Raw genomic sequence first — 22,948 nt, 5'->3', positions numbered from 1 at the left:
GGTGGAAGTTGGAGTAGAACTCGACTACCCAAGAAAGATTGACCTGCCTCGGCTGTCTCTGTAGGAAACCCCATTGTCTTTGTGCAATTTGCGGCTCAACAAAGGTAGCAATATGGTTTGGGAGGAGAAGAAGGTATTCGTTGTTGTAACTCCTTTCTGCCAGGATGGGGAACATCTGCTCACAGTAGCGATTGGGAAATCGCGCAATGTCCTTTGCTGGGAAGGTTTTTTCTTTATCATCAACCTTAATAATCCTCTTAGTTCTTTTTGTTGAGGGTTTAACCGCAGTTGAAGAGGGCTCTGCCACTAGTGCTCTCTTTGTTCCTCTCATTGCTGTTGATTTGGGAGTAGCTTTCTCTTTGCCTTTCTTGGTGGCCATCCTGAAAGGGAAAAAAGAGGAAGTATGTCAAGATGTCAAGGGGCAAAGCAAGGAATATGATGGTATGGGTGGCAGTCAATGCACATTAAAGATGAATGAAGTGAACACATGGTCATGACTACATGTGAAAAGTTCATCAAAGGGAAAATAGCAAGTGCATGGTTGGGTAATTAGATGCAAGATGTTTATTGGCATACTGGCAAAGGCATGAGTAGCGTAGATCAAGCATCACTCGTAACAAACCATTACGTTTGTATTGACAATTAAATTCAATTAATACAATAGTAAAGGGAATTTGTGAAAAGTAAGCATTGAATGTTAGAGTAGAATAACATAGGAAAGTGCATAATGCCATATGGGCTTTTTCACAAACACATAGCATGCATGGTAAATAGGGTATAGAAAGTATTAAATTAAACATGCAAGCAACCCTTTTAAAAGCAATATATAATTGCTAAACAAATTTACAACAATCCACAAGTATATAATGAGAAACAATGACTCAAATAAATTTCCAACACTAAGTAAAAAGGAAAAAGAAAGAAAAAGAAAATATGGATAATGGAAGTAAAAAGAAAAGAAAAGAAGATAACATATAAAAATAAGGAGAATAATGGAAAAGTAAAGAGGGGGGAAGAAGAAAAGAAAAACCTTGTGAATAGGGATGTGAGAGAGAGAGAGAGAGAGAGAGAGAGAGAGAGAGAGAGAGTAGAAAGGGAGAAAGAAGGAAGAAGTAAGGAGGGAAAAGAGAAAATAGGATTTGGGGAGAAAAAGATAAGATAATTGGCAAATTAGGGAAGCTGTGCGGCGCAAGCGACGCGGTTGCGTGGGGCACGCGGTCGTGCAACTTGCGCTTATACTGATTGACGCGGTCGCGTCGGTCATGCGGTCGCGTCGGTCACGCGGTCGCGTGACCCGTTTTATGCTATTGGCACGAGGGCAGCCTCGCACTAGCACAACTCTCTGTTCAAAATCTTATTTTGCCAAATTTTTGGGTGACGCGATCGCGTGGGGCATGCAATCGCGTGAGTGGCCATTAGAAGTATATGACGCGATCGCGTCAGTCACGCGGCCGCGTGGGAAGAATTGTGCGTTCAGCACCAATCCCGCACCACTCTAGCACAACTTTCGGTCGTGCACCCTTTTCACGTCAAAATCCAGGGCACGCGGCCGCGTGAGTGACGCGGTCGCGTGGGAGGCCAATGTTCCCACTTGACGCGGACGCATCGGCGACGCGGTCGCGTGGGGCGATTTGTACCACTGGCACGCCTCCAGCCACGCTCTTTCGTGACTCTCTGTTCGTTTTATTATTTTCTCCCATCACCTGCGGTGCGGACGCGTCAATAATGCGGTCACGTCGCGTGAAAAATATTTTTTTTAAATTAAAATATGTAAATGCAGATGCACAAAATTTACTAATAAAGAGAAGAGTTATTGAATAGGGAAAACTAAGAATAAAGAAAAGAACGATCATACCATGGTGGGTTGTCTCCCACCTAGTACTTTGCTTTAACGTCCGTAAATTGGACGCTCCACTAGCTCAGGCTTCGGCTATGTGGGGATCTTCCAAGAGGAAGATCTCGAGCTCCTTGTTTTTCTTCAGCTTCTTGCCATGGTACAGCTTTAAAAGATGTCCATTAACTTTGATAAGTTCAGAGCTTGAAGGATGGCTTAGGTGATAAACTTCGTATGGTTCGGCCTTCTCTACTCTGTATGGACCTTCCCATCTTGATCTCATCTTGCCTGGCATGAGCTTCGGTCGAGATTTGTAAAGGAAGACTAAGTCCCCAAGTTGGAACTCTTTTCTCTTGATGTGCTGATCATGTACAGCCTTCATCTTCTCCTTGTAAAGCCTTGAGTTCTCAGAAGCTTCTAGGCGAAGGCTTTCCAGTTCTTGCAGTTGCAACTTCCTTTCAGCTCTGGCTTTCTCAATTCCCATGTTGCACTCCTTTACTGGCCAAAAGGCTTTGTGCTCTATTTCAACAGGGAGATGACAACCTTTTCCATAAACTAAGCGGAAAGGACTTATCCCAATGGGTGTTTTGTATGCGGTTTTGTATGCCCAGAGTGCATCTTGTAGCCTGGTGCTCCAATCTCTTCTATGAGGTTTGACTATCTTCTGCAAGATACGCTTTATCTCTCTGTTTGACACCTCGGCTTGCCCATTAGTCTGAGGATGGTAGGCTGTTGCAACCTTATGAATTATCCCATGCTTTTTCATTAATCATGTTAGTCTCCTGTTACAAAAATGGGTGCCTTGATCGCTCACGATTGCTCGTGGTGATCCAAAGCGACAAATAATGTAGTTTCTCACAAAGGAAACAATAGTGTTAGCATCATCAGTGCGGGTAGGAATTGCTTCCACCCATTTGGAAACGTAATCCACAGCTAACAATATATAAAGATAACCATTAGAATTTGGAAATGGACCTATGAAGTCAATGCCCCAAACATAAAAAATTTCACAAAAAAGCATAATTTGTTGAGGCATCTCATCTCTCTTGGATATATTACCAAATTTTTGGCATGGAAAACAAGATCTACAAAATTCAGCAGCGTCTCTAAAAAGAGTAGGCCACCAGAATCCACAATCTAAGATTTTTCTAGCTGTTCTTTGAGGGCCAAAATGTCCTCCACTCTCAGACGAGTGACATACCTCTAAGATGGACTGGAATTCTGATTGAGGTATACACCGTCTAATTACCTGGTCAGCGCCACATCTCCATAAATATGGGTCATCCCATATATAGTATTTAGACTTGCTTTTCAACTTGTCCCTTTGATGCTTAGAAAAGTTTGGAGGAAAGGTGCGGCTAACTAGATAATTAGCTACAGGTGCATACCAAGGGACTACCTCAGATACTGCTTGTAGGTTATCAAATGGGAAATTATCAGCTATAGGAGTGGGGTCATCTGTAATGTGCTCAAGGCGACTCAAATGGTCTGCCATTAAATTTTGGTTACCACTCCTATCCTTAATTTCTAAATCAAATTCTTGTAATAGCAGTATCCAACATATAAGCCTTGGTTTGGACTCCTTTTTAGCTAATAGATACTTTAGAGCTGCGTGATCTGAGTACACTACTACCTTCGTACCAAGTAAATAGGCTCAGAATTTATCCTAAGCAAAAACAATAGCAAGAAGCTTTTTCTCAGTAGTAGTGTAATTGGACTAAGCGGCATCTAAAGTTTTAGACGCATAAGCAATAACAAAGGGGTCCTTACCTTCACGTTGAGCCAGTGCTGCTCCTACTGCATGGTTGGAGGCGTCGCACATTATTTCAAATGGCTGGCTCCAGTCTGGTCCTCTCACAATTGGAGCTTGAGTCAAGGCGGTCTTCAGCTTATCAAATACTTGTTTGCAATCCTTGCTGAACCCGAACTCAATATCCTTTTACAGTAGTCTGGATAAGGGAAGAGCTACCTTACTGAAGTACTTAATGAATCTCCTGTAAAAACCTGCATGGCCAAGGAACGAACGGACTTCCCTCATAGAATAGGGGTAAGGTAAACTAGAAATAATATCCACCTTTGCTGGATCTACAGAAATGCCAGTATTAGACACAACATGTCCTAGTACAATACCTTGTTTTACCATAAAATGACATTTTTCAAAATTTAATACAAGGTTTGTACTGACACATCTATCTAATACTCTAGATAATCCATCTAAGCAAAGGCTAAAGGAATCGCCATATACACTAAAATCATCCATAAAAACTTCCATACAGTCTTCAATAAGATCAGAGAAAAGACTCATCATGCACCTTTGGAAAGTAGCTGGTGCATTGCATAAGCCAAAGGGCATTCTCTTGTAAGCATAGGTCCCAAAAGGACATGTGAAAGTAGTCTTTTTCTGATCTTCAGGAGCTATATGAATCTGGAAATAACCTGTGTAACCATCTAAAAAACAATAATGTGATTTACCTGACAGGCGATCCAGCATTTGATCAATGAATGGAAGACGATAGTGATCCTTACGAGTGGCCTAGTTGAGGCGTCTGTAGTCAATGCAGACCCTCCAGGCGTTCTAAACTCTGGTTGCCATGAGCTCTCCATGCTCATTCTTCACTGTAGTGACTCCAAACTTCTTGGGCACCACTTGTACTGGGCTTACCCATTCACTGTCTGAGATGGGATAGATGATATCTGCCTCCAGTAGTCTGGTCACTTCCTTTTTGACAACCTCTAAGATAGTGGGGTTTAGTCTTCTCCGGGGTTGACGGACAGGTCTTGCTCCCTCTTCTAAAAATATTCTATGCTCACAGACTTGAGGGTTGATGCCTACTATGTCTGCCAAACTCCAACCAATTGCCTTCTTGTGCCTCCTCAGCACACTAAGTAACTGCTCTTCCTGTTGAGAAGTGAGTTCCCTTGCAATGATAACTGGAAACTTCTGCTCGTCTTCAAGGTAAGCATATTTGAGGTGTGGAGGAAGAGGTTTTAATTCTAACTTCTGATCGTGGTCAGGCTCTGGGTTGTCTGGAGCTGGTAACAATGGTAAAGTACTGTCATTGTCCTCTGAGAATGTCCCCACACTTGGACTTTGTCCTATGTACTTCTCTTCAAATTCCTCCTGGTGAACTTCAGCCACGGTTTCATCTAAAGAAAACTGAAACCATACCTTGGCCGATTCCCAAACGCTCCAAACGTCAAAACAAAACCACCAAACTTGATCCAAGGCCTCAACCAACTCCAACAAACACCAAAGCTCAAACTAACAACACATATATATACCAACATCAAAATCTAATATGCACAAAACAACTAAACACAAGGGTTTAGTGAAACCTTATCTTATCCGACAAGATTAGGGGTAAAATCCAATATTTACCCGCTACTAGAGATCACCTAAACAAGCAAAACCACAAAACTTGCTCAAGAACTAAACCCAAAATACGCAGAAACTTAGGGAAGAAAACTGGGGAGTGAGCTTCGAGCTCTTACCAGAAAAACTTAGATAGAAAGGAAGAGCTCGTCGAGAGCTTCACATGGCCGCAAACGGCTCGTCAATCGGAGCTCCGGATCAAAAGTTATGGCTTCCGGAAGAGGAGAGTGAATAGTAACTTCTCTTCTCCCTCTCTTCCCTCTATCATGCGCCCCTCTCTTTGAAATGAAGGGAAATGAGCTGAAAAGCTCATTAAGTGGGCTTATATATGTTGGACCTTGGGCCCGGTTTGGGCCCGATCCAACCCGTTAGTGTTTTAGGTCCGTTTGGCCCACTTTGGGCCAAAACCTTTAAGATTAGTGCCCGGTCTTCGATTCTAAATTATTTTTCATCCTCTCAAAACAATAAATCAATTTTCCAAAATCTTATTTTTCTAAAAACACAGTACCGGATAGACTTAAACCGGTTCGACTGGTTCATTTGCCGGTTTACGGTTCTTTTCAGAGAATACATTTTCTGTCTCAGAAAAATCCATTGAAACCAAATTTTACCTTTATAATTTCAAATTAAAACTTCTAAATTTTGAATCTATTCCAGGCACTAAAATTATTATTTTTATAAAAACGGTTTTGCATGAAAAACTTGGGTTCTTACATCAACGCAAAACTTGGGTTCTTACATCCTCCACTCCTTAAAAAGATTTTTGCCCTCGAAAATCCGAGTTACGCGACATATCCCTATCAAAACGCCCCACCGTGTCGCTGTTTCCTTTTGCCTTCCACTGCGTCACTCTGATTATCGTCATTGCGCACCCGAAGTTTTCCTTAAAACAAATACTGATTTTGTAATACTTTTCAAAACCTTCAAAACAAGTGCAATCTAAACATATTCCTTGTTAACGCTTCTTCAAAGGAGTCAAGATCATTCGTTTGTAAGTCAAATACTTGAATTCATAGTTTCCTCAAATGAAACTTTTCAATTTAAATCCGCATTCAACAAGATAATTTAGAAACCAAGTTCACAAATTGATTAAATCATAGAACTCACTTTTTCTTTTTAAACCATATCCTTCAAAAGAAGATCAATATCAAACCAATCATTATTCAAGCCATAAGTCACTTTTTATTTCTCAAATCTCTTCAAACTCATAATTCAACTTTTCCTCAAAATCAATTCTCCTTCAAATCTTAGTCACTTAATATAACATTTCACAAAACTTCCAAGAGACTTTCAATCATCACCTTAAAATGGAACTTTCTTTGAGAAGACACAAGACTCTAAGGAAGAATAACCTGCCTCACTTCTTAAACTCTTTAGAAATCCTCAGAATCATAATTACTCAAATTGAAACCATTTAAAATGGAGACTTAAAATCAAAACCAATTCATGTAGGCCAAAAGTTCCGAGCCACTTTCAAAACCAAAATGTTTAAAAGCCAATTTCATTTCGTTCGTAAATCGGAAACCTTTCCAAGGCTCGGAGTTGTTTAGTCTTGCTAAGTCAAAATTTAAAGAATACTTCAAAAGCAAAACGAACCTAATTAGTCAAAGTTCAACTTCTTTTAAAATCCACTAAAACTCTTCCAAAAGTACTTCTTTAATCAAACTTCAAAACATAGGTTCTTTCTTATTTAAATCAATCTTAAAACATCCACTTTCCATAGACAGATTAAACTCAAAAAACATCTATTTCTTAATAAATCAAGAACCAAGTAATAGAACCTCTCAAATTCATTCCTTTTCTAAATCACATTCTTAAAACAAAATCTTAAATTTCATAAAAATTTTGATAGTATCTCCCCTAAAACTTGGACTTTGCCACCCTTTTCGGGTCCCAACCAAAACCATGTTTTCCAATCCATTCTCATCCAACCTCAATATCAAACCTTTTTCAAAAAACTCAAAATCATTTATTCTTAAATCAATTACCTTGAACCACAATTTTCTTAAAGTCATTTAAAATTCATAAATCATAATTTCAAGTTGAATCCCTTTTTTGATAAGATAAAATATTAAACCAAAATCACAAATCAAGAAAGTCTTAAAACTCACCTCTTCTGTAAACCATATTATTTAAACCAAGAGTTTTGATTTAGTTTCAAAAGTAAAACAGTTAAACCAAAGCTCCAAACCAGATTTGAAAATCATTATAAACCTTAAAACCGCAAAGGTGTCAGTCGGTATTTCCGTTGCCGCTAGTGTTGAACCGCACCCATCACACCTACAGGAAACCGACAAGACTTCCAGTCTTGCCTGGTATCCATTCCGGCACATCCACTCTGATCGTTCATCACCACAAGTCCGAAATCATCGTCTACCTCCACTAGAATCCTCCTTTCCCATGGTTCACTCCCAACGAAACTCTAAGCTCTGGTAATCCTAACGGTGACTTTGGAGAAGATAGAACTAAGCTACTGTCAGGTCCAAGCAATATAATACTCAACGCATACGCTTACCTCTCGTTGGAGGGTCTGACTCTGTCGCATCACGTGCATCCAAGGCAACCACACGGTCTGACTGTTGATTCTGACCCATGTTCTGGCTTTTCTTACGACGGTAGTTCTTGGCTAGGTATCCAGGTAGTCCACAAACATAACACAGGCAACTCCCTTTCATATAGTGAAACTGGGCCTTGTTGTCCCTTCTAAAATTCCCCTAACTTAGCAGATGCTAGGGAGCATGTCCATCTCCCTTGAAGTTCTGTCTCTTTGGTCCAAGGTAATCGTCACGTTCCCTACTAGGGTTGCTTCTATGAGTGTCCCTTGACGAGACTACCATCTTTGCGTATTCTTCAACCACTCTTGCCTTGTTCACCAGATTGGAGAAAATGCGAATCTCCATAGGAGCCACAGCAGTTATGATGTCGTCCTTTAAGTCCCTTTGATACGTGATACACTTCCAACTTTCGTAGGTCTCTGGGGCACCCTAACACGCCTTAGAGAGCCTACAGAGCTCCTCAAACTTGCTCGTATAATCTGCCACAGACAAGGAACCTTGCTTCAGTTGCATCAGTTCCATCTCCTTTGCTTCCTTTGCAGACTCAGAAAAATACTTCTGGTAGAAGGCCGTCTGAAATACATCCCAAAGAACATCAGCGTTCTGAAGCTGTAGCAAGCGGCATTCTGCCTGCCACCAATGCTGGGCCTCTTCCCGAAGTTGTTAAGCAGCAAACTCCATGTATTGGTTGTTCGGGACATGCTGTGCCTGCAGTGCGTGCTCCATAGCTTGGAATCAATTATCCGCTTTCGTGGGATTAGTTGAACCTCGAAAACTTGGAGGACGAACCTTGAGAAAAGTCACCAAAGTCATCGGAGCACCTCCCGTGTTATCTCCACTCCCTATAGCATTGTCATTCGCATTTCCTTCGCCATTCCAATTTCCATTTTCGGGCGGTTGGCCTAACCTCTGCAAAGCTTGTAGAGTCACAGCAGCATTAGCCTTCATAGTATTTGCTAAGTTTGCCATCGCCACCATGAATTCGGCATGGTTGTCAGCCGATTGCTCATTCCTACTCTCTCGTGAACGTGTACGACCTCGTCCGCGAGTAGCCATTTGGGTTCCTATCTACACCAAACAATCGATATCAAGGTGATCAGTCTCAATACCAAAAGTCTAGTGCTTCAATTATCCCAAACAGGCACTCACAAACAAGCATGCTATGAAATATCAAGTAGATAACCTAATAGCATCAAAGAAAAAGACACACAGAGTATGCAATGAAGCACAATCGGTCCATCCCTCAGGCTCACGAGGACGAACCGCTCTGATACCACTAAATGTAACACCCCAATTAGCCTAAGCTTTACCTCGCGTCGTAAAGCTAAGATTAATTAAGGATTACGACAGTTCTAAGCTCATACATGGGATATATAGAAGGAATAATATTATCTAGAAGCCTGATGAAGGATATAGTTCAAAAACAAGATTTAAAAGCGCAAAACGAACTAACGAGGCGTCTAACTTAAAGCACAAGGAACAGATGTGATATAAACAAAATAGTAGTATAATAGTGTAAAATCATAGAAAACTAGCCACGGCTCGCGGAGTTTGAGCCCGCTTCTGTCACCAATCAAACAACTCACCGAGGTGGGTTGCAACCTGCATCTGAAAAATACAACAGAAATATGGTATGAGAACCGGAGGTTCTCAGTATGGTAACAGTGCCCAATATGTAAGATGTAAGGCCCCGGGATGTCGAAGGCAATCCTAGAACTTCACACCAAACTGATATTCAAGCTTAACATAAATATAAATAAATAAAGATCTTAAACCATAAACCATAAGCAGGGTTATCTAACTTAGGGGATTTCTAACTAGAACTAGTCACACCGCTGTATCCCACAGCCTTCGCCACCCTAACCTCCGTGCGATCCCATCGCCACACCTGCCTAACCTCCTCAGCACCAGACAAACACAATTAATGCAAACAAGTAATACACAGGTAGTAATCATATATAACAAGTAATTCAAGAAGCAAGTAGGCATATTATACAATTAGGCAAACTCGAGTAGTCAAAGCAAACAAACACATAAGAGATGCATATGATGAATGTCTATCCTATTGGCTCGTGATATCACTTGTCGGTCTATGAATGCCAACCCGACACATCCTTTCGGATGTCGCCTTTCAGCCACGTCTGAGGATATAGCGCCCGGTACGCTCTTGTTCTGAGGATATAGTGCCTGGCACACTATCGTTTCGAGGATATAGTGCTTGGCACACTCTTGCGGTAGAGAAGGAAAAGAACAACAACATATAACTCATCACAAATCATTCCAAGGATATAGTGCCTGGCTCACTATCCACATCCACAAGTCCATCAATCTCAAATCATCATCATTGCTCATCTCAAATTACTTCCAATTATCAACTGTCAACATTCCCAGAATATAGTACCTGGCACACTCTCAACATCTATCAGGATCATCCATTCCTTTTTTAGTCCTCAACTTATCACATCCATCATCAATTCATACTTTCCATCCCAAACTCATCAGTTCATCAGTGTCTCAAATTATTATCTGCAATCATCCAGTTCACTACTATCCTTCTCTCTCAACCAAACTCATCCTCGGTACACCAAAAACCTAAACCTCCGTTTACTAACTTTTGAAAATAATCATCAACTAAAACTCTTAGCCTATTTTCCTTATTTCCATACTCAAATCTAAGCCCAAAAGCCTTAAAATGGTGTTATAGAAGCTTACAACCTTGTTGGGAAGGCGAAATAGTTGAAAATAAAGTTTAAAATTATGAAACAGGGCGTGTGCGTCCGCACAGGGGTGTGCGTTCGCACGCCCAGGAAGATTTTAAAAGTGTGCGTACGCACAGGGGTGTGCATATGCACAGGTACTAAAATTTATAGAGTCTGTTCACTCGCTCAAGCTGTGCGAGCGTCCCCTAACAGACGTCCCTTCCCGACTTGTGCGTGCGCACAGGTCTGTGCGTCCGCACAGGTCGTAATTCTCCATTGATGTGCGTGCGCACAACCTATGCTAGTGCTGCTACCAGAGCCCTTTCCCCTGTCTGTGCGTACGCACAGGTCTGTGCGTCTGCACAGAATAACATTATCGTAGGGTTGTGCGTCCGCACGAGGGTGCGTGCTCGCACATATCAGAAATCATGAAATTCTGAAACCTTGCAGAATTTCAAATTTTTAACACCAACTTTGAATGATCATAACTTCTTCTACAAAATTCCAATTCTCACAAACTTTATATCGATTTAAAGTGTTTTCAAAGATCTTTAATTCTAAACAAATTTTAATTAATTTCAAAAACTGAGGAAAAATTTATGATCGAACAAAGTTCACCAAAAATCTAGTTTTTACAAAAGTCACAAAACCTCAACATTACCAACATTTCGAACCAGACCAAACCAAAACCACTTTAAGCTCTACCTTCTATCATAACCTACCCTTTTTATCATATTATACCATTTCCATCCACCAACACCTTCTTCAATCCTATTTTAATCATAACTCTACACTCATATCATTATCATTCAACAACAACCTCAATAACCAAAACAAATTCTCATCAATTCCAATAATCATTACCAACAAAGTCTAACATTATGCAAGTCCATCATAAAACTCATCAACACCAATTACACTCAACAATCATCATCAACTACACTAACCAACCATGAAAATCATCATCAACCTCCATCTTCAAATCTTAACCACTACAAAAAATTCTGGTAAAAACGGCAGTTTTTTTTGTATTTACGGCAATTTGAACCGCCATTATTACCAATAATGGCGGTTTAGTAAAGCGACATAATTCTGGGCGCCATTCTGGTTATTACGGCGGTTTTCTGAAAATCGCCACAATTTCCTAGGTTAAAACGGCGGTTTTTGAATAGGTTAAAATGGCAGTTCAAACTGCCGTTATTTCCAAGGTTAAAATGGCAGTTTTTAGATAGATTAAAACGGCAGTTTGAACCACCATTATTACCCTAACAGAGTGGTATTTTGGTTGGTTAAAATAGCAATTTGAACCGCCATTATTTTCTGGGTTAAAATGGCGGTTTTTGGATAGGTTGATACGGCGGTTTGAACCGCCATTATTACCCTGCCAGAGTGCCGTCTTGGTTGGTTAAAACGGTATTTTTGAACTACCATTTTTACCCTGACAGTAGCGTTTTAGTTGGTTAAAATGGCATTTTTGAACCGCTGTTTTACCCTGATAGTGACATTTTTTATCGTTTAAAAAAACAATTTTTACCGTCATTTTTATCGCGTTAAATAAATAATTTTGTGATTAAAATTTCACAATAGCAAAAAATCATAATCCATAAATGAAATATTATATAACTCATAAACAAAATATTAATATAATATATAATTTTTTATTATTGAAAATCAAAAGTAATAAGTCCTATACAAAACCTTGTCTTCCTAAACTTACCAAAATACAAGCATTGCAATAAACACTAATCAGTCAAATCTATCATCCAGTTTCCTAAACTATGCTAATATCTAATAATGTATTTAAACCATCTAATAAGTGTTGTTTTTACTACTTAGAATATGAATATACAAGATAGGTAGCTTAGCTAAGTGATGATGAATAAGATTTGGAGGCTAGAAGTTTCCTCCTTTTGTAATTAACTTTTTGTAATTAACTTTAAAACAAGCCTGCCTTAGTTTCTTGGTCTCTTGTGTGAGTTTCATCTCGGGAACTTGCTCCAACATCTTTGTTTCTTGCTCCAACACTCCAACTTCATTATCCAAACTCATCTCTTACAAAGATTTGTAGGAACCTCTCCTGTCAGGAAATTTCTATCAAGCCGGCTGTTATAAATTAAAATTATAACAATGAAAAGATATCATTAGAAACAATATATAACTAGTCAACTAAATATATAGAGAAAAAATAAAATTATATTGGTAGAAAGAGTCGAGAAAATTTATTAAAAAACTGAAATATGCGGCAATTACTTACAGAACCTCAAGTGTCTAAACTAGTCCTAATGTTTCGGGTATAGAACCAGATAAATCATTTCCATTAAATAATCTGCAAGGAAAAAGAAAAAGGTTGTTAAAAATGGTAAAATAGATGACATCACAAGCTTATAAAATATATGAACTTACACATGTATGAGCACCATGTCAGAGCTGAAAAGTTTGGAGGCACCTGAAAGCTGGTTCTTATTGAAATGGCTGCATTAGATTACAAATGCAATTCAAAATAGTTATTATAAGATGAAGAGAATACTGCTTCTTAAATCAGAACGATTTTATCCTTTATAAAGGGTCAAATTAAGTAGAACCTAAAAATTTTTACTGTTATAAGGGAATGCCTCTAGTAAGATTCAACTCATTTACAAACTGAGTTATCTGGTTCAGATGCTCCTGTGCAATGAGACTTCAGCCAAGACAAAATGAATTTCATTTTGCATCTAACGAACCCAAAGGACATTCGGCATGTCTTCAACCAATGTGCTAACCTGTATAACATCTCAAAGTGTAACTCAAAGAAAGGAACTCTAGTCAGCAAACAGTAACAGCGTGGTGCAGAAACCAGAAACCGGCTGTTGAATGGACTGGGTGATGGAGGACAATACATGTCTAGGATACCAGGGGGCCTCTAAACAATTTCAGGCACATGTAAACAAACTCCATAAAGTGTTGCACTGTCTGCTGCCTAATCAAGGAATTGAAGTTTACAAGATGAGTTTCAGTAATCACTCATCTTCAAATTTCTATACAAAATTATGATGTCAGCACATTTTTTACCTTGAGTGTAAAGATAAATGATAGATCATCTCTGCCTAAATATTCCTGCAGATAATAAACAAGAAAAGTATTATATCTTTGGTCTTGAAGGTGATGAGTGCTCAATAGAAAGTTAATTTCACAGTAAGACACTGACCGATTCACTACCACTTTTCAACTGGAAAAACTAAAACTACAAAACAAAGAACAAATTAAGAGAAAGCAACAAAGAAATATGCTGATACTACGATACTATCATTAATAGTTTCTTATGTCTCTTGAATAAGAGATTTTTGTGTCAAAAAATAATGCACAAAGACAAAAAAATGAAAGATCATGAAATGTAGAGCTCCTCTATGTTTCTCAGTTTCTTATATGTGATCAAATACTACATTATGCTCATATAGAATGAATTGGTTATCTAAAACACGAGGTAACTTAAATATGTTGTATTGTTGAGCTTGTCAAAAGCAGAAACATCTACTTTGCCAAAGAAAATTAGAGATTGATGTGGCGTACCTGTCCATAGACAAGTTCATTTTAATTCACTTAGAGATGGAGTCCACTCCAACATTGATGCCTGTATATCAAAATTTAATAAATGAAACAGAATAAGATTCTACCCCAGGAAAAATAAAGATGACCAATTTATCATTAACAATTAAGAACAGCCAACTCAAGAATTTGCTATATTCCATAGACTTCTATTGTTGTTCCTGACATGATATAAACACTCAAATTATGTTTGCATGCTGAAAGTTAACATTGAAACTAATAATATAATTTTAAAATTGAAAACAAATAAAATATTCAAATATTCAATCATTTATTAATAGAAAATTAAAAAAAGAGTAACTTTGTGAAGCAGATTTTATGTTTAACTGCTCTAAAATCCAAATTAGTACTGATAAATATGCAAAATTAAATAAGAGAAAATCATAATTAACTGGTAAACTATCCTGGCTAAATGGATTGAACTCAATCAATTATATATATATATATATATATATATTAAAGCAACGATATAATTAACAGTAGATTGTTATTTGAATCTACCACATAATTATCACTAATTTATACATAATTATCATAATTGTTGAAGAGTATTTAGTAAAATAAATTATATTTTAATCTTAGAACAAGTGGAGAAAGTGCACATAAAATAGAAGATATGAGAATTCCATTTAGATATCTTGCAAAAAGGAAAGAGTTTCATTTTCTCAAGAAAATATATACAAAAGTGACATAAAAAAATAATGTATACAATATTTCTCAGATCTATACATACAAACTGAATTTTGATTAATATATCGGTGGATTTTTATATTTGCTTATCTATGATGATGAGCGGATAATTTATACGTGTTTTGGCATTATTTTTACATAGTTTTTAATATGTTTTAGTTAGTTTTTATTATATTTTTATTAGTTTTTAAATAAAAATCACATTTCTGGACTTTACTATGAGTTTGTGTATTTTTCTGTGATTTCAGATATTTTCTGGCTGAAATTGAGGGACCTAAGCAAAAATCTAATTTAGAGACTGAAAAAGGACTGCAGATGCTGTTAGATTCTGACCTCCCTGCACTCGAAGTGGATTTTCTGGAGCTACAAAAACCCAATTGACGCGCTCTCAATTACGTTGGAAAGTAGACATCCAGGGCTTTCCAGAAATATATAATAGTTTATACTTTTCCCGAGTTTTGATGACACAAACTGGCGTTCAAACGCCAACTTCCTGCCCTATTCTGAAGTTAAACGCCAAAAACAGGTTACAAACTAGAGTTAAATGCCACAAACAAGTTGCAACCTGGCGTTTAACTCCAAGAAAAGCCTCTACACGTGTAAAGCTCAATGCTCAGCCCAAGCACACACCAAGTGGGCCGCAGAAGTGGATTTCTACACTATCTGCACTTAGTTACTTATTTTCTGTAACCCTAGCTACTAGTTTAGTATAAAAACAACTTTTAGAGACTTACTATGTATCTCATGACATTTTACATGTTTCATATTGTATTTCTGACGGCATGAGTCTCTAAACCCCATGGTTGGGGGTGAGGAGCTCTGCTGTGTCTCGATGAATTAATGCAATTACTTCTGTTTTCTATTCAATCACGCTTGTTTCTGTTCTAAGATGCTTGCTTGTACTTAACCGTGATGAATGTGATGATCCATGACACTCATCACCATTCTCAACCTATGAACGCATGCCTGACAACCACTTCCGCTCTACCTTAGATTGAGTGTGTATCTCTTAGCCTCTTGGTTCCTGATCAGAGTTTTCGTGGTATAGGCTAGGATTATTGGCGGCCATTCCTGAGATCCGGAAAGTCTAAACCTTATCTGTGGTATTTCGAGTAGGATCTGGGATGAAATGACTGTGACGAGCTTCCAACTCACGAGTGCTAGGCGTAGTGACAGACGCAAAAGGATCAATGGATCCTATTCCAACATGAGTGAGAATCGACAGATGATTAGCCGTGCGGTGACAGCGCATTTGGACCATTTTCACTAAGAGGACAGATGGTAGCCATTGACAACGGTGATCCACCAACATACAGCTTGCCATGGATGGAGCCTTGCGTGCGTGAAGAAGAAGACAGTAGGAAAGCAGAGATTCGAAAGACAGAGCATCTCCAAATCCTCAATCTGTTCTCCATTACTTATTTATTTTATGCTATTTACTCTTCATAAATATAATCACTCTTATCATTGATTTCCTGACTAAAAATTACAAAATAGCCATAGCTTGCTTCAAGCCGACAATCTCCGTGGGATCGACCCTTACTCACGTAAGGTATTACTTGGACGACCCAGTGCACTTGCTGGTTAGTGGTACGAGTTGTGAAAAGTGTGATTTACAATTCGTGCACCATATGACAACTCAAAATTTTTACTTGTTGAACTTTCTTTTTTCTTGGTGTTTCTTTGTGATTTTTGGTTTGAGTTTCTATGAAAATGCCACCAGATATCGGATTGAGTTTTAGTACGAAAATGTATGTAAACTGAAAATACTTGTCCTGCTCATGAATGTTCCCTCTTGCATTATTTTAATAATAATAATAATAATAATAATAATAATAATAATAATAATAATAAGTAAAGACCTTTCCATCATAAGGAAGAGCAAGAGCAGTAGAGAGTAAAGAATAACCAGTGTAGACACCAATTTCCATCGTCTTTTTTGCATTGATGAGTTTAATCAGCATGTTTATAAGTTGTCCTTCATCTGGTGGCGTAGCCATGAGACCCCTGTTATATATGTTTTACAATATGCTGTAAATTTAATTTGTTAAAGTTGAAATAAAAAGGTTAGTTCTTCTACCAATAAAAAATAATAAAATACTATTTTAATTTCTAATATTTAAATTAAATATCAATTTATTTTCAACATTTAAATTGTCTTTTTTTTATTTTAAATAGATTCAATGATGTCCATGCTTTAAATTCAGGAAGAAAACATGTACCATAAAATTATAATTGATGCTTTGTCTTCTCAAAATCAACCCGCTTGTAGGAAAATTCTTGAAAGTAAGAAATTTTATCGAGTTATGAGAGAATATTCCTGCAAGCAGGTAGAGAACAACCAACCTGTTTTGACATTCTAATCAAGTTACTTATCAGTCCACGCATTCTTTCCTCCACACACTGAAAACTTAGTTTGAATAAGTAAGATTACATGCAAGTGTACACATTAACTCATCCATGATAAAAAGTTCTAAATGCACAGCCACAGACTTTGGTCAAAAGAGTATAATCCTGAATTAAAAATGGCATGCCATATACTACAGGATACAGATGGCGATGTGCAACAGATCCCTCAATATGGAGGCTACTGCTGCTCAGGAGAAATGAAATAAACTTCATAAGGTAAGAGACTGAAGAATAGGTTTCTTGATAATGACATTGACTATTTCAAAACAAAATTTAAAAGGAAAGCTAAATAGAAGAAACTCCGTACAGTGCAGTGTTCTTTGAGGAAGATAAGAATCCCTCAAATCCTTTCAATACATTTCCACACTGCCCAGGATCCTGTAAGTAACTTGTCTCCATATCATAAATCTATGTTAATGGCAAAATGTTAGCCCATTATGGCTAGAAACCATGTAAAAGTCCTTCAAAGAGCTTAATTTCATTAAATCATTTCATGTTAGTGAAGATAAGCGTCCAATTTGAGCATCCAATGATCTAAGATACCGCACCTGAGTGCATCATTGCATGCCAACTCAACAAGAAACTTACAATAAAATTGGAATTAACTGCACAACGTGAACAAGAAATTGCTGGACAAGTGATGGGATTAATATTCTGTAACATATCCCGCTAGCACTAGGGTCATATCATGAGAATAAAGATAGGATACTGCTCTGTTTTTCGTCCATCTGATATACTAGTAGTAAGGATGCTTATTTGGACCATTGGTTTTTATCTATAACTTTACATACATACAGCTTAATAAAAGTCTAACTCAAACAGAAATAGCTCCAGATCCATATGAAATTGGTTGGTTCAAAATTCTCTTTTGCCACCAGTAGTTATTTCCATTTCAATATATAGAAGATTAAGATCAATGAGAGATGTTAGAAGAAGTAACTCACCTTCTTGTGTAGAACAGCTAATAGATGCTGAATCTTAGTTGTGAGTTGTGCATCTGCATGAAACCAAAATGACATCATTGATTCCTTAATAAGTTCTTATAACAATTTTCATAAGCATTTCCAAGACACTTATGATATTATCACTTTCATCTAATTATGAACCTATATTGCAATAACACAGCCACACAATGTTTCAAATTCATAGGAAGGTAACTAAAGCAAACTCATTCCCGTCTTTCCACATGTTTCTCATAAATAAAACAGTTAATTAATAATAGTCCTTACCTTGAACTCGAGCCTATCCACAATATGACTCTGACATTTTGAACTCATCTCTAACCTTCGCAAGTTCAATTTTCAACTTTTCTTCTGAGGACATATTATCTGGATGGAAGTACTGGAATTAGCAAAAGGTGGACAATCAACACACATCAGTAACAACATCTTCAATTATAAAAGCAAAACACTCAAAATTGTTGATAAATGGAGAATTGGCAAACCTTGTTGCGAACAGCATAGAGTTGGAGGAGAGTGAGGAGATGTAGAGAGAGATGAGCTTGGAGCACAAGGGCAAAAGCTTGGAATCATCGTAGAGAGCCAAATGATTTACTTATTGCTTATCAGATCAATGGTAGAAACAACAATCTAATTGCCATTCACATGCATATGAAACCCTAAGACAATCGATCAAAATGAAATATTTTCAAGAAAACAAAGGAAAAGAGGGGGAAGAACCTACCTTGCTAGTATGCCACCGGAGGAGAAATTCGCAGCATGGTAGCTCGATAGACGAGATCACTGCGTAGAAAAATGTCGTCGGAGGAAATTGTCGCTGGAGGAGACGTCGCCAGAGGAGACGTCACAAGAGGAGACCGTCACTGGAGGAGACATCGCCAGAGGAGACGTCACAAGAGGAGACCGGCGCTGGAGGAGATGTCGCGTGAGGAGACCGTTGCTGGAGGAGATGTTGCAGGAGGAGAAGTTGTACGAGGAGACTGTGGCGTGAGGAGTCATCGTTGGAGAGGATCGTCGCCGGAGGAGATCGCGAGTGGCAGAGATTCAACCGTTCTCTCAAAGTGGCCATTGTCCGCATGGAACAGTGTAACGAAGGTTAAGTTAGGGTTGGGCCTTTTTATACAATGTGGTAATGGCGTTTTAAAACCGCCTGAATCCACAAGAACCGCCATCAAGTGTAAATTAATTATGGCACCACAAAAAAATGTCATAATATCTAAATATTACGGCCATAATATTAATGTCATAATCTCTGAACCGCCGTAATATTAATGCCATTTTATGTCTGTTTTTTTTGTAGTGAACACACACCACACAATTCATCCATATTCATCATCTATCAATACCAAGCATCACACCCAAACTCATTTCATCTCAATCTAACTATTTCACACCATATTTATCATTATAACATCATAATTCATCAATATACTCAAAAAGCATCAACCCATCATAATTCATCATAAATCATCATTCAACAACTCAAATCCTCAAATCATTATGCATCATCATCATGCAACAATTCCAACAACCAATTTAATTCAATCCTATCCTATGGGCCACTAGCCTAAGTGTCCAGAAATATTATATAAAGGAAACCAAAACCATACCTTGGCCGATTCCCAAACACTCCAAACGTCAAAACGAAACCAGCAAACTTGATCCAAGGGCCTAAACCAACTCCAACAAATACCAAAGCTCAAACTAACAACACATATATATACCAACATCAAAACCTAATATACACAAAACAACTAAACACAAGGGTTTAGTGAAACCTTACCTTATCCGACGAAATTAGGGATAAAATTCAACATTTACCCACTACTACAGATCACCTAAACAAGCAAAACTACAAAACTTTCTCAAGAACTAAACCCAAAATGTGCAGAAACTTAGGGCAAAAAACTGGGGAGTGAGCTTCAAGCTCTTACCAGAAAAACTTAGATAGAAAGGAAGAGCTCGTCGAGAGCTTCACGTGACCACAAACGGCTCGTCAATCGGAGCTCCGGATCAAAAGTTATGGTTTCCGAAAGAGGAGAGTGAATAGTAACTTCTCTTCTCCCTCTCTTCCCTCTATGTTGCACCCCTCTCTTCAAAATGAAGTTAAATGAGCTGAAAAGCTCATTAAGCGGGCTTATATATGTTGGACCTTGGGTCCGATTTGGACCCGATTCAACCCATTAGCGTTTTAGGTCCATTTGGCCTATTTTGGGCAAAAACCTTTAAGATTAGTGCCTTCTAAATTATTTTTCATCCTTTCAAAATAATAAATCAATTTTTCAAAATCTTATTTTTCTAAAAACACAGTATCGGACAGACTTAAATCGGTTCGACTGGTTCGTTTGCCGGTTCGCGGTTCTTTTCAAAAAATACATTTTCTGTCTCAGAAAAATCCATTGAAACCAAATTTCACCTTTATAATTTCAAATTAAAACTTCTAAGTTTTGAATCTATTCCGGGAACTAAAATTATTATTTTTATAAAAATAGTTTTGCGTGAAAAACTTGGGTTCTTACATCAATACAAAACTCGAGTTCTTACATGAAGTGTCTCTTTTTTTTACTACCAAATTCAAAGTGACGGACCCAAACACATACAACAGAAAATAAAGGAGCATGTTTGTGCCAATGGCAATTAGATCAAATTTAACATAGAAAATTGAAAACACCACAAAGCTGAGATTACTTACAAATAAAGAAAGGACAAAATTAAGATGGCTCTACATTTTAAGTTAATAGCAATATGACAAAAAATCACAAAAAGGGAATAATAGTTACCAAAATTGGATTGAGGCGACTGGTACAAGTCCTCGGAAGGTTTCTTTGTGCTCCCTGTGATGTGAAGAAATAACTATAAATCATTCCAGCTTATTCATGTTATACTATGTCATCAATTCTTGAAATAGAAACAGAAGGAAGCAACAGAAAAAAATTTCTCATGAGAAAAATATCTGTAAGGCAACCACACCTCCAAATAAATTCCTCAAACTGAATAATAAACTAGAATTTAAAGTTCATTGGAAAATGGAAATTCTACAATAGCATATTATAGTCTTCATGTTGAGTACTGTATAATCCTGTTCAAGGACAAGCAGAAATAAAAGCATAAATTAATATTATCTGATAGATTCATAATTGCATAAACTAAATTCCACTGCAAAATGTTTTTGTTTCTTCATAATCAACTATATGCAAAACTCTTCAACAGCCAATGTTAAGGCTTTGCCAATCTTCGACCATTCAACGAGGTTGCACATTTTAATTCTTATCACCAACCATTACATAAGAGATAGAAGCCAAAACTCAAAGGAGAAGGAAAGTTGTAAAATTATGCCCAAACTATTAAACTACGGGTTTACCTAACTAGTTGCCTTGCTTGGCTCAATTTCATATGGAAAATATAAAAGACTTCAACTTTTCAATGCATTTGATGAAGCAAAAGTTCGAAACCTATCCTAATCTTGATTCCTTAACTAGTTGCTTTAACAAAACCTTTAAAACCATTTCCATAATTGCATCACCTGTGGTGCACCTCAGAACCTAAAAGGCCTTGAACTCAATCATTAACAGGTTACTCCCTGAATTTTACAAAAAGTTTTCAAATAAATGAGATAGAAAACTCACCAAACACATGAAATAACCACTGAACAGGATTATTGTAGTACTCAACATGGAAACTATTTTAGATTGTATTTCATAACCACGTTTCAATTTAAATTAATTATTTTTTTTATTAAGTGAAATGTACTGCTTAACAACTTGAATTTGTTGGGCACAATCAACTAATCAGAAAATATCATAAAGTATGAAACATGTATATTAAATTATGAAAATATATATTAAATTCTCAAAACAATGCTCAAATTCTAAGGAAACAGAGGAATCAAAATATTTACAATCAATTAACCTGAAAATACACCATTGAAGAAACAAGTTCATAGCTCACAGCTCAAGTTCACATTTCACAATTCATAGTTCAACCATTTTGAAATCACAGAGAGGGACAGAAAAACGGTGGCCATAGACCACCCACCTTGGTTTATTAACAAGAGAATTAAGATGGGTGTTGCAAGCAAACAAAGAAGAAACTCAGAGGGACAAAAAATGAAGAAACCCACCTCTGATTCCGCATGAGGGAGGAGAAGTAGCCACTGACTTCGTCCACTGCGTCAAGAAGGATGAGCACCACGTTAGGGAGGAGGAGCAGCCACCGCGTCGTCCATGGGGTACAGCCACCGTCGTAGGAGGAGTAGAGCGCAGAAGTCAGCCACCATCGTAGGTGGAGCAGCACGCAGAAGTAGAATGTAGAGGAGAAGGAGGAGGAAGAGCACCGCACTGTTTCAGTACATCTTCAGCATCACCGTTTCAGGCTTTTAGCATCTTGTTCAGGGAGGAGGATATTAGAATTTGGAGCTTTTAGGGCTGGTAGGGCCAGCCCTAATTTGATTTTTGTTGGGAGGGCTTAATTAGGGCTGGGCTTACAAAATATGATTTTTTAATTTTTGGAGATGTAGGCTAGAATTATTTTGGAGGGTTGAGGGCTAGTTCTAAGATTTGGGCTAAATTGACACTACTACTCACATACCAAATCTTATATTTAAGCCTAAAATTCCTCTAAAACTATAATTCTATCTTTTTATTACTAACCAAAGTTGTAAGAATGATTATCACAGCTCCAAGAGTTCAGACTCATCAATTCACCTTTTTACAAATGCACATACATAATTAAACATTCACTTTTCTGCATCTTATCATAACAGAAATTCAAGATGCATTCCTCATCAATCAAACACATAATAAACCATCAATCATCACAAGTATACACAGCAACATATATAATATTCT

General features: G+C 37.7%; 1 protein-coding gene across 1 annotated transcript; it reads right to left on the bottom strand.

The window, feature by feature from the left end:
• Positions 1–12,729: 12,729 nt before the first annotated feature.
• On the bottom strand, positions 12,730–13,339 carry LOC107648760 (leucine-rich repeat receptor protein kinase HPCA1-like). The gene is made up of 3 exons (XM_088489953.1): positions 13,221–13,339; positions 12,865–12,933; positions 12,730–12,787 (listed from the first exon to the last, which is right to left on the bottom strand). The coding sequence occupies exons 1-3, from the start codon at positions 13,337–13,339 to the stop codon at positions 12,730–12,732; spliced, it is 246 nt and encodes an 81-aa protein (XP_088346079.1).
• Between the last annotated feature and the right edge of the window lie 9,609 nt (positions 13,340–22,948).

This window comes from Arachis ipaensis, chromosome B6, assembly GCF_059453495.1.
Source record: "Arachis ipaensis isolate K30076 ecotype BB chromosome B6, ASM5945349v1, whole genome shotgun sequence".
Taxonomy (NCBI): Eukaryota; Viridiplantae; Streptophyta; class Magnoliopsida; order Fabales; family Fabaceae; genus Arachis; species Arachis ipaensis.
Note: the sequence above shows the minus strand (reverse complement) of the source record. Positions and strands in the feature narration are given on the sequence as shown.

Bases quoted from the DNA above. Each gene is read 5' to 3' on its own strand.
- LOC107648760 (XM_088489953.1), bottom strand. From the start codon at position 13,339: ATGTATTGTCCTCCATCACCCAGTCCATTCAACAGCCGGTTTCTGGTT. The intron at 12,934-13,220 runs GTTAGCACATTG...AATCTAATGCAG, and splicing joins CACTTTGAGATGTTATACAG to CCATTTCAATAAGAACCAGC. The intron at 12,788-12,864 runs GTAAGTTCATAT...TTTTCCTTGCAG, and splicing joins GACATGGTGCTCATACATGT to ATTATTTAATGGAAATGATT.